The sequence below is a fragment of the Netta rufina genome (assembly GCF_964035555.1).
Source record: "Netta rufina genome assembly, chromosome: Z".
In the NCBI taxonomy this organism is placed as follows: domain Eukaryota; kingdom Metazoa; phylum Chordata; class Aves; order Anseriformes; family Anatidae; genus Netta; species Netta rufina.
The window spans coordinates 33,988,231-34,005,731 of record NC_140126.1 but is presented as its reverse complement, the minus strand read 5'-3'; the positions used below and the strand labels follow the sequence as shown (position 1 = coordinate 34,005,731).

Sequence of the window (17,501 nt, the reverse complement as noted above, 5' to 3'; positions counted from 1 at the left end):
CACTGTTTATAGCCTCCTCTTCCATAACATTGGGTAGTCAAGAACCCCTGCAATACCAAGACACTACTTTCACTCCTTTCTTGTACTTCAATCATGACCAGAGTAAAAGCAAACAGCAGACTGAAACACACAATAAAGGACTTATGATAGTTAATGATGATTTTTAGTTTACAACACCTGTAGTATGAACTTTCTACACATTCCTATATTTAATAATGGCAATGAAAATGTCTTACTAGGTTTAAGGGAAGTGCATCACAGATTGTGTCAGTGCTGAAATGCATTCATTTTGTCTCAGACTAAATTTAATAAAGCCAATTAAACTCATTCAACCCTACATTTAGTCTGTCAGATATATGTATATGGTGATCTTTGCTCTTTTATTGTTCTTTCTTTGACAGAAAACATTGTCTTTGTTTTACAGATATCAGAACTGTATCTCTTCTTATTGTAGCTACTTTAATAAGCAATCATGAGAAGACATCAGGAAAGTCAGAAAATTCTTACTGCTGCTTCCAAATCAGAAGAGTTTTCATCTGTGCTTGATATTCACAGATTTAGTGATACAGCATTTCAGTGAATGAAAGCCCTTATCAACAAGTGTGAATGGAAGTCAAAAAGTATCATGGGAGGAGTCCTTTACTGCATGAATAGTGGGCAGTAAAACCTTATCATAAAAATGCCTGTCTAAAATAAATCTTTCAGTAAGCTAATTAGCAGCCTACTGTGTTGTGGTTTAACCCAGCCAGCAGCTAAACACCACACAGCCTCCCCACTCCCTCTCTGGGATGGGAGAGAGAAACCGGAAAGTGAAGCCTGTGTGTTGAGATAAAGACAGTTTATTAAGACAGAAAAATAATAATAACAATAAATAATAATAATAATAGTAATTACAAGTAATAATAATGTATACTATATATGTATAATAATATATAAGTGATGCACAATGCAAATTGTGCTCACCACCCACTGGCCAATGCCTAGCCTAACCCCGAGCAGCTGGCCCTCCCACCCCGGCTAGCCACCCCTATCTGTTGTTCAGCATGACCCCATATGGTATGGAATACCCCTTTGGCTAGTTTGGGTCAGCTGTTCTGGGTCTGTCCCCTCCCAGCCTGCCCGCTGGCAGGACAGAGTGAGAAGCTGAAATGTCCTTAGCTTGGTGTAAGCACTGCTCTGCAGCAACTAAAACATCAGCATGTTATCAGCACTCTTCTCATCCTAAGCCAAAACACAGCACCTTACAAGCTACTAGGATGAAAATTAACTCTGTTCTAACTGAAACCAGGACATGTGTCCTAAGTACTGTTCAGAACTAGCAATTACATTACCTTGCATTTGTAAGGCTGTGCTGTTCGGAAGAACTGAGAATGTAAAGTATTTTCAGCAGATGCCATTCTGCTACCCATTTGATTATTCTGATGAAGGGAATGAGACAGGTTCTGAGAAAAGCTGGAGAGCACTCTCTAAATGCAAAGGCACACCATAAAACAGAAAAAGAGAAATGCAAATTAGGGACAAAGTTTGCCTGTATTTATCTCTGACTTCAGTGGCACCTGTGCAGTCATTCAGAGACTACTGAGTCATCCATCATTGCAAAATACAGCTGAAGCTTATATCAACAAGGAGAAAAAAATGGCCTGTTTCACATTTAATTTAAAATATATATATTTTTTTTTTGAATCTCTAAAACATAAAATACTGATTTCGCCAATACTACAATTTAAACAACAAAGCTTGCACAACAATGGGATCATCCAACCTGGAATTTCTTCCAAGTGCCAGTCCTTACAAAATGTGCCATAAGTTCTTAAAAAGACAAAAGTTCTCTGAACTTTTTGCTGACCGTTTTGTCCAAAGGATGGTGTTTCTAGCATTTGGTCTAGACATTAGACATATCTGTCTGTTTTAATTGCAACTTTTCCACAGCTAGCAAATTCATAAAACACGTAAGCATGGAATACACTTAAATGATGGCCTTCAAACAAATACAGTGACATCCTGAGCTATTTTAAGGTGTAATACTTTGGATTTTCTTTGTGACAAGTGGTAGACATTTCACAGAATTTACCTTGTGTTTTCTGTACAGATCATTGTACAGAATTCGGAAATGTTTCCTTGTGTAGCTGCTCCGATAAGCTCCACCAAGAAGGTACTCTACAACCAGCCCAATATCAATCAGGGATATCTTATAATCCGAAGGAAGTGTACTCTGGAACGACAAATGTCACAAACATTTTGTGATGTTATTTTGTGCAACCTGCTATCACTGATACTATGAGGGAACTCTGGAAGAAGGTGCAACTGACAGCTACTGCATCAGTCAAGAAGTGTAAACAGTCTTTAGGCATATGATATCGCTCTAGTAGGGAGAAAAGAGGTATACTGACATTTTCAGCCTAAGAAGTGTGACATCTGCTGTCCACTGCATACACATCACATAGGGAAATACATTGCAATGTTCACAAGATGAGCTACATTCAACACTGAAGGTAATTAATTGTACTTCAGTACAATTCAGTACTTCAGTACAAATTTTATCAGCCAGAGAGGCTGATAAAAATCTTCCTTTTCTGATAACAGAGCAAACTGGTAGAGTACAATTTGCTCATTAAACCAGTTCATTAATTAAAAATTAAGGTATAGATGAAGCATACATTTAATGTTGTAGAATAATTCCAGGAGGCTTGTAGTCTCTTGTAGAGGCTCAAGACTGTCATGGTAACTAGGACAGTAGCTGCACTTGTAGTAGTTGTACCTTCCAAGTATGTCACTACTTGTGTTCAAAGCACAACTGCTTCCCTGAGTACATCCAGTGTACTTCCAAGACACAAGATTTGTGACCAATTAGTTGAAGAAAGATTATCTTCCATGCATATTTTAGATATTATCAATAAAAACTTAAAGTGCAGCTCTTGGAAATGAAAAATGTGCCTGCCTGAACATAAACAGGACGAGAGGTATTAACAGGATCAGAGGAGTCTATGCCTTTCAGACTGTAAAAAGCCATTTTATTCATTAGGCTGAGTTTTTTTCATTGGACTTTCATGGTAACCCTTAGTGTAGCTAGCAAAAGCCACCCAGTCTTTTCAGCCTAACAAGAGGCACCAACATGTTGAGCATTCTTGGGCAAAAGTGTGTCTCACAGCTCGACACCTCCAAAATTAAGAAATAGGCCAGTAATTATAGTCCTAAGTACCCACATTTGTAGATACTTCTCTGCACAAGCAACATATACTGAATGCTAGCAGGGGCAGACTGCAATGTATCTCCATTCAAACAAAGCAGCAGCAAAGCTGGTCACACTAATGGAGAAAACTCCATTCGCAGACTGGAAGAACAGAATGTATTTTCAACACTGCAATCCTCCAGGTCCATCATATAAATTAAACCCAAAATATGTCTTTCAGTGTGGGAAAACACAGAAAATCGTTTGCCACGAAGATCTGAACACCCTGTGCCCTCCTATTGCATAGCATCAATGGCATTGACATGGAGGTCACCCACAAAAAGAAAATCTCAGAAATCCCAATACTTGAGACCAGAGAAATAGTCAGATTTATTTATTTATTTATTTATTTATTTATTTAGTATTCATAACCTGGAACGAATTGGCCAATTAATCTAGTTTTGGATCTAGGCATCTCTTGCAGTGGAGACTAGATGCAGAAAGGACACTTATCCGTTTCTGGTTAAGCAAAGCTGTCAGGGATAATGAAAATATGAAATAAATTAAATGTAGCTATATAACAAGGCTGTCACTAAACTAAGTCAGCCAGAGCTCCATGCAATAGTCATCCACTGCCACCTTCTGTTCTTCTAGACACTGCAGCACAGTAAAGTAATATTTCTTGTCACGTAATCTTTCTGTTACTGCTTAGCACAGGAAACCTCTTTCTTTCACTTTAGGGGAAAAAAAGAAAAATATTACCTCACTAAGCATAATCACTGTACTAATTCACTAAGTCTTTTGTACAATCCCTTCATAATACCACTTTAGTAACTTGAGAAAGAGACAGTCTGATCTATACGAACCTCTGGCTTTGAAATTAAGGTACAGGACCTTTGGGAACATTCAGTGGTAGTAGGTTAGTTAATTGCTTGGGGGGATTCGTGGGATGAAGATAAAACCATTTAGTAGATACAGGAGTATGATAATGAAAACATCATTTCTGTTCCTTCATATTCCCCAGTATAGTCTAATAGCAGTCTGCCACTGGACACTAAAGTTTTAAATTACTATTTTTACTCCACAGCTTCTCCATTACCTGTTTCACATCTCGAACTAGGTGATGCAAAAGTAGATTTGATGGTCCTTGTTTCTGTAATGTGAAAAGAAAAAAGTAAATCAACACATCTCCAAATTTGAAAAATAATATTGAGGAAATAAGTTTAGAGATCCTCAGAATAAGCCATTGTGATTCACACTGTCCCCACAAACCTCTTCAAAAACATTTCAATTCCAATCTGTAGCACCTCTATTAACTTAAATCTTAATATGTTGTACATCAGTAGGTATCACTTTGGTTAAACAGCATATCATTTACAACAAAGTAAGTATACATCAGATACTGGATTAAAAGCAGAGCATAATTCTCATGAACTTCAGATGAGCAGTCTGGTTCAAGTCAATGAATTGAAAAATAAAAAGCTGGGACATCAATCCAATAATCCTTCATTGCAATCAAAACTGATCAAAACCCATTCATTTTCGATTTTTCTCAAAAGCCCTTTATTTAAAAAAAAAAATAATAACAAAAAAAATAAAAGTGGCCCAGCCTAATCTCTTAAGGAAAACAGTAAACTTTCTATAAATGTTTATCCAAAGCTACTAGTGTGCCTTTTGTACACTGGGATTTCAAATACTAACTGTATTGTAGAGTTCTTCCAAACGAGATATGGTAAGAAAATGGTGCATGTTTACTCCATGTTCTATTAACAGCTTCACAAAATCCACGCGGTCCATCACTAAAGCATCCTGCATTGCTTGTTCCAAAGCACCAACCTTCAGAAGGACAGAAATAGATGGAAAGGTTAGAAAGTTATCTTCTTATGGAACTAAATAAAAGATTCCTGGGCAGTTAAAGATCTGTTTATCACACTGATTTGTCTTTATGTATATTCGAAGTATACAGTAAAAAAGAAAAATATACTGGAAGAAGCACCTACCTAAAAAATCTAGTAGCAAGGGGGAGTAAAACTGTGTCTCCATAAACGCAACATCTGTAAAGACCTTTACAAGTCTATCTTTACAACCAGACTTGGATAATAATATACTCTACAGCATGGTACTCTCCTACTCTTCAATTCACTTCAGAAGCTAATGTATGATAATGCTGGGGGCAGGAGGAAAGCCTCTCTTTTTTGACATATGACAAAAGCCATTTCAAGGTACTATATTTCAAGATCTCTCTATAGAACTCTAAGTTCTTTAAAGCAGACTTCTCTTCACATATGAGAGAGAATCTGTGTTAGGATAAACTCTCTCCAACACACTGCAAAGCAGAGCTCTACCTACAGCAGTGTCCAAACTGTGAAAACACTCTAGTCATAGTACTTACGCAGAATTTAAGAGGACTTCTACATGCAAAATAACAAAGGAGCTGGACATAGAGTCACAGAACCGCAAGTCCTTCAGCCTGTCTTCATAGGAGAAGTGCTCCTGCACTCTGATCACCCTTGTGGCCCTCCTCTGGACTTGCTCTAATCATAGAACCATAGAACATCCCAGAGTTGGAAGGGACCCATAAGGATCATCGAGTCTAACTCCTGGCACCACACAGGTCTACCCAAAAATTCAGACCATGTGACTAAGTGCACAGTCCAAATGCTTTTTAAATTCCGACAGCCTTGGTGCTGTGACTGCTTCCCTGGGGAGCCTGTTCCAGTGCACGATAACCCTCTCTGTTCTCCAGCAACAGATCTAGGAGGTCACCTTTCCTAGTCGGCACCCTCAGCAACTGCAAGAAGTTAGAAATTATCATCAAGGTGCTTTAGGAAACTCCTGGATCTGCTCCTGTTGGCCATGTGGTAATCCAAGTTGACATCTGGCAAGTTGAAGTGCCCCATAAGGACAAGGACAGTTACGTCCATGTCCTTCTTGTGCTGGGGCCCCAGGTGGGGTCTCATGAGAGCAGAGTAGAAGGGGAGAATCCCCTCCATGCTGGCCATGCTTTTGACGCTGCCCAGAATACAGTTGGGCTGCAAGTGTACATTGCCAGCTCATGTTGAGTTTCTCATCAACCAACACCCGTAGGTTCTTCTCCTCAGGGCTGCTTTCAATCCAGCCTGTATCTGTGCTTAGAGTCGTCCAAAAACAAACTGCACTGTTCCAGTGCACAATCACGCTCTCAGTGAAGAATTTTTTCATAATACCCAAATATCCATGTGTAAACAGTTGACACTTACAACTGCATTGGATAGGTACTCCTCTTTAATCAAGAAAGAATTTAGGTCAAAATAGAAGTTTAAAACAGTGGTTTTGGTGGTTTTTTTTTCTTTTTTTTTCTTGTTGTTTTGTTTTGTTGTTGTTGTTGTTTGGTTTGGTTGTTTGTTTTAATTTACAATGTATGAAGAAAGTGTTGTTATTTTAAGATTGTTTCCTACTTAATTGGCAGAAGATTTTCCAGAACATGTTTTTTTCCAATTTCTGCTTGGAGAAGCATCTAGAGATGTAAGCATTGTTTATTACAAACTCTTTTCATCTTACTCAAAGGGGAGAAAATTATTTCATTATTTGACAATGACTTTTCATTCAAAATGGTGCTGAACAATTGTGCAGATATGAAGAGGAACACAGATCTTTTTCAAGCACATCTGAAGTAGAGGAGCAGGAGCAGGGGGACTGCCAGTAAATACATAAAGGCCAAAGGATGATTAAGGTGTAAAAGAAACATGAGAAAAGAGAAGTCTATTATGGAAATGGCAAATTAATTCATTGCCTCACCGCTCACTACAGAATATGTTAGGAAAGTTCCTACATTAAAGCTGTTCTTTATGGCAGACAAATCTGAGGAACTATGTCAAATTGAACTGTCGGTAGAAAAGATTTTAGAAGTCATCAGTAAAGTGGTAGAAACTGTCAGTACCAGGTAGTATTCACTATAAGATCTCCCAAGAAACAAATGCATAGCTGAAATCAGCCCTTTTAACAGCAGAATGGGAGATATATTAAAAAAATAAAAATAAAAAAAAAAAAAAAAGAAAAGACAAAGAAAAGTTTTACTTTGATAAATATGCACTCTTACAACAAATGGGAAGTCCCAGACCTCTCAGCCTTTCCTCATAGGACAGGTGCTCCAGTCCCTTAATCACCTTTGTGGCCCTACATTGGACTCCCTCCTCCCTCCAGTATGTCCAGATAGCTGTTGTACTGGCAGGGAGAATAGAAATGGACAGTCTTCCAGGTGCAGCTTCACCAGCGCTGGCAATACTTTGCCTAATGCAGCCAATGGTATTGTTAACCTTTGTAGTGGCATATTGCTGACTCATGATTAACGTGGCATATACTAGGTCATTTTCTGCAAAGCTGAGCCACAATGGCATGCTAACCACAAGTAATTTTATTTCTACTTGACAACACCATAAAGGAATCAGTATTTGTATTGGGATATCCGTATTCTCTTGAGCTAGGAAAAAAGAGATAACACTCCTTTGTAGTTTATTCCTTCAAAGAAAAGAATGTTCTGGGTTACCGTGAAACGTCTGTGATCATCAGTAATTGCCAGCATAGGCTTGAGGGATACATATTCAGAAGGACCACTAAAACTGTTTGAAAAAGCTAGCAGTGAAAACTATGGAAATTTTAGATAGCATGTCTTCTCTGGGTAAACAAGCACAACTGATGCCCTCAACTGTCTCTACAGTTGAGCACTTTGCAGTTCTAAGAAAAATGCTTCTTCAAAATTAGAGATGAAGACTGACTCCAAGCACCAAACTACTCCTCATTTAAAGCCTGACAAATGGAAATCATGGAAAAATCAGTTTTCAAAATAAAGTGTAAAGTTACTGTGAAAAAATAAAATGTACCTTCCAGTGTTGTCCATAAACCAATATATGTTTCTTGGCAATATCTAGCTGGTTCCAGGCCAATGCCAAATCCAGCTGATCTGAAGCAGACATATTTGTACCTAGGAAACAAGCAAAGGACCGAGTAGTCTTCACACATTGATGTTACTCCTTTGCTTTAAAAGGATAAACCAGTGGGACTGAACATTAGATGAAAGCAGATCGCATTTTCAGGTACCTTTCAGGAGTGCAGTCAGAATTGCCAAATCAATGTCCTGCTGCTCTTCAGACTCCACATCAAGTATGGTTATCTGTTAGAATTGCAGAATTACACTATTTCAGGTGAGGTAACGAAGTCTATGGTTATTTCTTCTTGGTTGTAGTAGATTAAATCATAAACTTTTCAACACGAACACTGGCAAAGGCCTGGGCATGATTTTCCTTTGTTTCAGAAAGACAATGTACCATTTTGCTTTGTAATACAATACCATACAAGGCAAATTAGCATCAACCTACTGCATAATAACATGTCCGTTTCCTTTTGATTAGTTTTAAAGCTGCAAAATGTTAAAAGGCAACATGATGAATAACTATGTAGCTTTCAACTAGAAAACAGACACTCCAATTAAGCAAAACAAGTAATAATAAAAACATATTGGATAGCTTCCATTTTAGTAATCATTGCTACAACTGTCATTATTCCCAGAACAAATATTTGGCAACTCCAAATAAGCTCCTGAGCCAATAAACATGACAGCACATTTTACCCTGATATTGGGAGAGAAATTCTAGCACAGTTCTGGTACAAGTAGAAGAATGGCTAGAACCATTTCCAAATTACCAAGAAGACAGCAGTAGAGCATTAAAAATAATAATAATAATAATTAATTGATCTTTCCTGTGAAAACAAAGATATCCAGCCTCTACTAAAATCAGAAAGGCTGTCATTTCATAACCAGCCATCAAGACTTCCAAAGTTAACTAAGCAGTCTCTGTGTAGCTACTTAGTATATAAATTAGTACAGACACTTTCGTATTATATTTACTTTAGGGATAACACCATTACTTTTACAACTGCTGTGTCCATGCCAACCCACCACAGGAAGGGAAAAAAGTGTAACAGCAAATTAAGATATAAAAAAGTCAGAGTGCTAATCACACTCACAGACTCTCTGTGCTCCATGCATTCCATCAAAATGTGAAATAGGTGACTGGACTGTTTCTGTCCCAAACTAAATATATTCTGAATCATTACCAAAACCTCCTCCTTCACTTGAGGGCGCAGCTCCCTGAAAAAAAGATATACATGCTAAAATATGTATTTTTTGGGCTACTTCTTCCCGGCCCAAATGACATCTAAGCAAGAGATAGAGACTGCAGAGACACTCGGAGATCTCTTTTACATCTGCTTCTCTGTTGACATCTTCCTCCCTTTGCTCAACAAAACAAAACAAAGGCATTCAATAACTTAAATTATTATTCACACAGACATTTGTTCTGACCATACATATATACTACCGGAAATTGAATAAATGGAACAGTTTTTTATTTTTAATGGATTATCCATGAATATAAAGCAAACAGACACTAAAAGTTTAGAAACTATTTTTTCTTTCAGAATTAATTTAGGGATAAAATTAAATTCCTCATTAGTCTTGATATCTCTCTGTTGCCCTCATCTTTTTTCCCCTCATTTCTCTCTGCTAACCCTTCTGTTCATATTCTTCTTTTCTTGTCAAATGACAGGTTTTCTATTTTATTTTTTTAAAGATAAAATATTGAGGACAAAGTGAAAAAAGTGCCCACTACAATACATGGGGGAAAAATACTACCTCTTCCTCCCTTCTCCCCCTCCCCACAGGTGTTTTATGGCCCCTCCCAATACAACAGACCATGCACTACTCACCCTGTATCACCTGTGTGTTTGTGGGTAAAAGCCAGGATATCTGCAGCTCTGCCAGTGCCATCATAGACCACCACCGGGACAGGTGGACTGGTTCTCACGTACTCCCACACCATTAGAATCACATTGGGACCTCCTTCCACCACCAACCCAACTATGGGTACACCTTGGCCCATTCCTGTTTCAAAACACACGTAACCAGTTACAAACAGGTCTGTCACACACAGACACACACACACACAAAAATTAAATTAAATTAAATTAAAAACTCAGGACATCTGATCAATACTCAAGAAGGAGTCTCACGGTAACTATGCAATTCAACGGAGAGGAAAACATACCTCCACTGTCTCTAATTTAAGACTGATTTTCACAGAACTTCTGTGACAGATCAAAATGACCATGAAAACTTCTCAATAAAGTTCTAGCATCAGAAAGAAGGAATATCATTTTGAATATCCTGCCCTTTATATTAACTCTCACACATGCAAGGACACTGACAGCATTTTAAATGCGATCCATATCCATTTTCTTACCTGCATATATAAAAAAAAGTAATGAGGCACCTTCTAAGGACTTTCTCAAGTTTTACAGTAGCAGGCTATTTTTCTTACTAATCAGAAATATTTCCAATAAGATGCAATAATAATAAGAAGTAGAAATAGTCTGACTTAAAGTCCTAATAAAAAATATCAGAGGCTGAGTAAGAAGCTCTAAATATGAACAGATTAAAAACAGAGTTAATTTCTAAATATTATACTGTAAGCAAATTAAGAAAACAAGGAATCAATATCATAACTCTAATAAAGTTTTTTAACATACGTAAGAATTTAAATCATTAGGTAAGAATGTACTTTCCACAAGTGACTTATAGAAACTAGTACATAAAAAGAAACACTTGTTTATGTAATAAATATTTCCTTCATGATTTTTATACTATAATTCAGTTATTGTGTAAGCAACCAATGGAAGTTGCACAAAGTGACAAACAGAAACACTGGATAAAAGTATTCCTTTTGCAACCAGTCTTTGCTTCTGTACGTGGGGAGGACACAGGTTGGTAATATAAACAAGTGATAAGGATAAAAGTAATAAAAAGGGAGAAGAATACAAATTCAACTGAATGTGAGTTTTTCTGCCTGGCAAAATGCTGCAAAACTGTCTAGTGCTTATATAAAGACCATGCAAAACTGTGTGAACTGAGCAAATGCTCAATCAATACTGAATAATCTGAGTCATTTAGATGTCCCTACAACTAAGAAATCAAAATGTGAGTTAGTCCAGATGCAAAATGCTTTATGAGAATGCTGTCCCTTTTATTTTTCTGATATTCAAAATTCAAGACAGTTGCACTGTCAATCTCAGTGAAATCTACAGAAAATGAATCAGAATCATTTTGGTTGCAAAAGACCCTTAAGATAATTAAGTCTAACCATCAACTTAACACTACCAATTCCACCATTAAACCACATCCCTAATTGCCACATTCACAACAAGAGGACAGGAAATGTCAAGTACTTTCACGATTTTTTTAAATAGGGTTTCTGTAATAAAGTTGACCATGGTAGTACTTACTTGCGTGTATTTTTTGAAGTGACAAATACTTCTCCAAATTCCTCCTGAGCATCATTTCATTCCCATATTTGCCTACTGTCCCATCATCTGCCATCAGAAAATGAGAATGCATGCTGTTGAGGGTACTTAGCTTGCTGAGTGGATTACCAAGGGTCTGGTATAGGCAAACTGCCTATGAAAACCAAAATAAAAAGATCTTCACAGATACCAGCACAATATCACCAGGTACGTCATCTCATTTGTATGTATTTCTTCATCACATTGCAATCTTCTGAAAGTCTCTACCATGCTTTTCGTTGCTTTAGTCAAGAATGGGCTTTCATTTTATATGATCTTAACAGCAACAAAACCACAATTTATAACACAGAAAACATTTCTGATTAGGCAGGCTTGCAGTCCTTAGTCAGGGTCACTGCCTGCCTTTCTTTGCAACAGTTGAAACACAATGGCATATTTTTCCTGGGTGTATTTCTGTTAAATGGTAGCTTACATGTTTTTATCAGGAATTAATGTGCCTTACATATCATATGTTTTTCAACAGCTAAGTAGATTGTGCCCCCACATTGGCACTTACATAAAATTCTAATTTACGAACAAAAATCACACATAATAGTAGCCTTTTTGTGTATACCATTAACCTGATTGCCTATCCTAAATCAAATGAATATAGAAATACATCATTAGCATCATCGGAGTTACCTAATTAATTACAAAATTTCAAAAAAGGAATGACAATGTCCTATAAGAAATGTTTTTAAATTATTCATTTACGTAAGAAAAACAAAATACATTGTCTCAACATGCCACAGAATTCCCCTCCTGCACAAAATCTAAGCCTCTGTTACTACGAAAAAATACCAAATCAGGGAAATAAAGCAAACAGAAAATAAGGCATGCACAAAAGCTAAAACTTTGCCAGAACATGAAGGGTTTTATTAAAATGCGTCAAACTCACATCTTTGCCAATGAGATCCCTCTGGTTCTCAATGATACCCCATGGGGGAATCCCAACAGCACAAATCTTTCTCAGGTATGGTGAGGTACGACCTTTCAGTGCATCCCCCACATGCCTGGACACTCCTAAAAAATAATTAACAATCATTTTTCTTTTACATTATAGACTCTCTACGGGACAGAAATGAAAGAGCTTTCCATCATGTAATTTATTCTGTGGTTATGTTTTGATCAGAAATAAACATTCTCCCTGCTTCTATACTTGATGTGCCTTGCAGTAATTGTAAAGCTCAGATGTAATGTGCCAATGCTTCATACTCAATACAAATTTTTAGTTAATAATTCTAACATATGTGCTACTGGGGCTTTCTACGTAAACTGAAACTTCATTATTTACATAACTGTAGAGGCTGGTTCTCCTGTAAGGTCACTTGATTGAATAAAAGCTAAAGAAGTAAAATTGTTTCAGTTCTGTGGCTTACTGACCACCTCAGTTTTTGAGAGTAGAAAAATACACAGAGATTTTTAGATAATAATACACTAGTTGTAATGATTAACATAACTCAAGAAAAATCTTATTTATAAAACAGAAGTTAAATTTAGATTTGAAAACAGTTTCAAAAACACTGCTTTTTTGAGAGTAAAAAAATACACAGAGATTTTTAGATAATAATACACTAGTTGTAATGATTAACATAACTCAAGAAAAATCTTATTTATAAAACAGAAGTTAAATTTAGATTTGAAAACAGTTTCAAAAACACTGCTTCTAGACCTCAGGAGCTAAATATTTCAATAAAGCAGATAAAATTGACTGAAAATAAGTACTGCTTATCTACTGTCAGTTGGCACTATATTTCTTACTACATGCAGAATACTCTTTGCTCATTAATAGAACAATAAAAAATAAATAGAACGATAAAAATAAATATAAAAAAATATTCAGAATGCTTGTCAACAGCATAGGCACTGTTACTCTTTGAATTATGCATTGTTCCTAAACCAGAAATGCTTTGTTTTTGTGGTAAAATATCACAAATATCAAACAATTTCATTATATTTGCCCAAAAAATATATGCTTATATACAGACAGAGAACACTAAAGGGAGACTAAAACAAATAAGAATTACAATACCGCTGTTGACGCCTTCTGTAATTATCCATGCTCCTGTAGTCTCAGCAGCCTTCACCAGTCCTTTGCTGAAAACCTGCTTGATCTTCGAGGGAAGCTGGAAATTTTGAATGCCTCCATGAACGGAGATAACTAGCTTTGGCAACTCCATTTGCCATTCTTTAACCATCAAGTGTAACAGCTGATCCAAATTGCTATCATAAGAGAGTCTAATATACTGGAAGAAATAGTCAAAAAAAATGGGTAAAATAAACACCCTTAAAATACTCCTAGAGAAGAAAATGCAACATCTTATGAAGTTCCCACCTCTGACATCTTAAACACCTTGTGCAGGATCACAGCTTTCATAACACAGTTAAAGTGATAACATAAAAATACAGCAGTGAGCAGTACAGACAAAAAGACAAGCTATTCTTAGTTACAGTGAAGTTCAACATAAAAATATTATGCACACACTCTAACTTGAATTACATTTAGGTTCCCCTGCTCTTTTAAGAAAAACCATCCAATATTCACCCAGTGTCACTCTTCACTTTTCTTACACTAGAATTATAAGAAAAAATCAGACATATATACCCTCAACATTCATTAATAATGGAATTACATGCAAACCTTGGCATGGTAAGTGTGATCTCCATCTTGAAATTTGATTGTTCCAAATGCATCTGTTGGACTCATCTTTGTATGTTTTTGCACAGACCATTCTTCATCTCTCTGCAGGGCAGACTGATAGACAGGCCAACTACAGTTTAATCCTGGGTGATCTCCAATCAGACGTCCACAGCAGCATCTCACATTAGAGAGGTCAGACAAAGAGATTAGATATAACAAAACAAATTTATACTATACACACTTGTGCGCAGCTCTAGGATCATCACTAAAATAGCCTACATAGTTTTCCTGTAAAGAAGAGTATCTCTCTGACACCAAATAAAATAAAAAGGAGCTCAGCTAAAAAATCTCAGAAATGACAAAATGACATTGAATTAAATATACATGCTTTACTAGATACGTGACTTGTTCTCTGTCTTGAGAACACTGCTAACAGTTTGACAGTTTACCCATAAATTAATTTTGACCTGAGATTTACTGGTCTTGTGAAATTTCAGAGGAATATCTTGGGACACCAAGATTTGCTATGATTATTACCAGAGGTTATTCTAGGTACTGAAGAAAGATCTAGTAGTTACAGCCATTAACTGAGAGGAGAGGAGCAACCCTCAATCTAGAGAGACCATTGTACTAACCCTTGGACATCAGCAAAGTAAATATACAAAATAAATTAAGTGCAACATTATGAGAAATTTAGCAGAAGCTCAGTTGGCATTTAAGGTTTGCAACAGGATGAATAACCTAGACTCCAAATTCAATCAGTATTACTGTCATACAGGCTCCAACAGGCTCCAGCCTTTTCTACAAAGGTAAATTTGATGTATTCACAGTGACATCTGACACTCCAGTTTTCCTTTAGACATTTCAAATGTTAACATGCTCTGCGAAATGGAGATAAATTCTTCCCCTTTAGTCTGTAAAATAACAAATAACCTCCAAAAGCCCAAATTCAGTCAAAACACTGCCTTCAGACTCTGATGCATTCCTTGTGCATCTAGGTGCAAGCTAGATGTAAACTTGATCTGCAAAACCCTGAAAAGCTCAGAAAGAGACACTATTTTTTGTGTAGATGAGTGTAAACTAACTTGTGAAAGATAAATACATTAAAAAAAAAAAGCCCTAAGCAAATTAAGGAAGTCAACTAAGCAAACTGGAGAAGGAAGCCTCCTACAGTTATGGGTTTATTAAAATAAAATAAAATAAAATAAAATAAAATAAAATAAAATAAAATAAAATAAAATAAAATAAAATAAAACAAAACAAAACAAAACAAAACAAAACAAAACAAAACAGGAAATAGCAGAGCAGGCACAGGAGCTGATGAAACTAGCTACTGATCTAGAAACCTTATTCTGATGACCCCAAAATCAAAACCTGCTGTAATTCAGACTCCTCAGAGGCAGTCCAGGTCAAGGATCATGAATTAGACAAAAAGTATCCAAGCTGGAACTTGGAGAATAAGCCAGTCACACCAAAACATTTACAGATACACAATGAAATGACTATTTCAGGAAACTGCATGGGTTCAACACAGGTGGAAGATCGTTGCAGACCTTGCAAGTGCTGTCAAATAGCACGTGGACTCAGACTTCATTGAGAGTTGCTACATAGGCCTACCTGCTCTAAAAGTGTTTCAGAGATATGTAGCTGCAGAGCCAGATAACACAAGCAAAACAGCCTTGGATAACATCTGCCTGCAAAGGACATGAGGGTAATGACTATACATGTTTATGGCTCTGCCCATGTGCCACAGAGGAAGGACCACAAAAAAGAAATAGCTTTGACTGGTCTTCAGAAGGCATATTTCCTTACAGGTAAGGTATTAGCCTCCTTGCTCCATTTTTTTTCCTCATTCTTTTGATCTTCTGGGGACTCCAGGGTATGAGACAGTATGTCCAAACCCCCCCCCCAAAAAAAAAAAAACAGAGAAATCTCCAGATGAAAAATGAGTAAGAGTATCCTTATTCATTTTGGTCCTGAAAATATCTTGTTGTCACCATTCTGCTCCTGGAGTGGTCTCACCATAACAAACCCATTTATGCAGGAGTCATTCTGGAAGACAGTTAGCCAATAGTAGCCCCACCTAAATACTACATTAACTTTAATTACTTACTATACCACATTACACAGTCCAACTCAGCACAGGTCAGTGCTTGGAAGAGCAGCACTGAAAAGCAATCAGGTTCATTATCACTGCATTAAATTTTCTAAAATCTGAATTAATTTCAGTCTACAGAGTAAGAACTACATGATCAAATACGAGCACAGAATGACTATCTCACATTACTGCTCCATGCAGGGTCACATTAACAGTACTTTCCACAGCAGCAAGAGCCAGAGCAACCTTCCTTTTTAAAGCAGAGATCCTATAGAAAGCAACCAACTATCTGGCATGACAAATCAGTGCAGTAACCTTGAAACTGAGAGGCCCAATGAGCATTGAACAGTTTTAGTAATTAACAGCATTAGCACTGCATACTTAATGCTTAGATGCAAATATGCCCACAGGTGAGCTGCACTCAGAACAGTTCAGCTACATTCAGCAGACAATGAAGGAACTGCACGTGGACCAAACACGTGCAGTTTAGGGTACATACACCTGCTTTTACTTCAGCGATAACCGTAATAAGAGGTATGAACTCAAAGGGTCCTGTATTTCCAAGCAGCTCATGCTCTGCCACATGCTGGCATGCTCAGGATCTTCAGCCAACTAGCAGGGACAGACCAGGTGCTAAGGCCTTCCTGATGTGAGTGTTCAAAAGGCAAGACAAGAGGCTCTCTGAAAGGGTGAGGAAACCAAAGCACAACATCATACACATCTGTTTTGCTTTGCTTTTCTGTAAACTTTTGTGCTGTGTGTATAGCTACAGGGCTCAAGGAGGAGAGGAGCTCACAACCAGGGTTAGTCCTTGAGCCAGGGATTGCTTAGGAGCTCTGGAGCCACATACCCTGGGACCCATTGGGCTGCACCACAGGGTGCTAATGGAGCTGGCAAATGCCCTTCTATGGCTACTCTCCATCAGCTCTGAAAGGCTCATGGAGATCAGCTGGAGAGATGCAAATGCCACACCTGTCTTCAAAACTGCAGTTCCAACCTGAGGAACTGCAGGCCGGCTGGCCTCCCTTCAGTCCTGGGTGAGATCGTGGAGCGATACCTCCTGGAGCCCATGTCTGGGCACATGAGCGAGAAGGCAGTGATCAGGAGCAGTCAGTAAGAGCTCACCAAGGATAAATCATGCCTGTCCCACCTGACTGCCCTCTGTGGGTTAAACCCCAGGGATGAGAGGAGAAACGGGGATGCCGTTTACACCACTCCAG

General features: G+C 37.5%; 1 protein-coding gene across 1 annotated transcript in view; it reads right to left on the bottom strand.

Moving 5' to 3' along the window:
- TRPM6 (transient receptor potential cation channel subfamily M member 6) overlaps nt 1-17,501 on the bottom strand; it is a gene marked incomplete at its 3' end in the record, with an annotated part of 99,883 nt that overhangs the window by 46,885 nt on the left and 35,497 nt on the right. Inside the window, 12 exon segments of the mRNA XM_084305564.1 lie at nt 1,332-1,466; nt 2,072-2,212; nt 4,269-4,322; nt 4,871-5,005; nt 8,029-8,129; nt 8,246-8,318; nt 9,173-9,296; nt 9,914-10,088; nt 11,486-11,657; nt 12,441-12,565; nt 13,575-13,788; nt 14,184-14,361. Coding sequence (XP_084161690.1) covers nt 1,332-1,466; nt 2,072-2,212; nt 4,269-4,322; nt 4,871-5,005; nt 8,029-8,129; nt 8,246-8,318; nt 9,173-9,296; nt 9,914-10,088; nt 11,486-11,657; nt 12,441-12,565; nt 13,575-13,788; nt 14,184-14,361 — 1,627 coding nt within the window.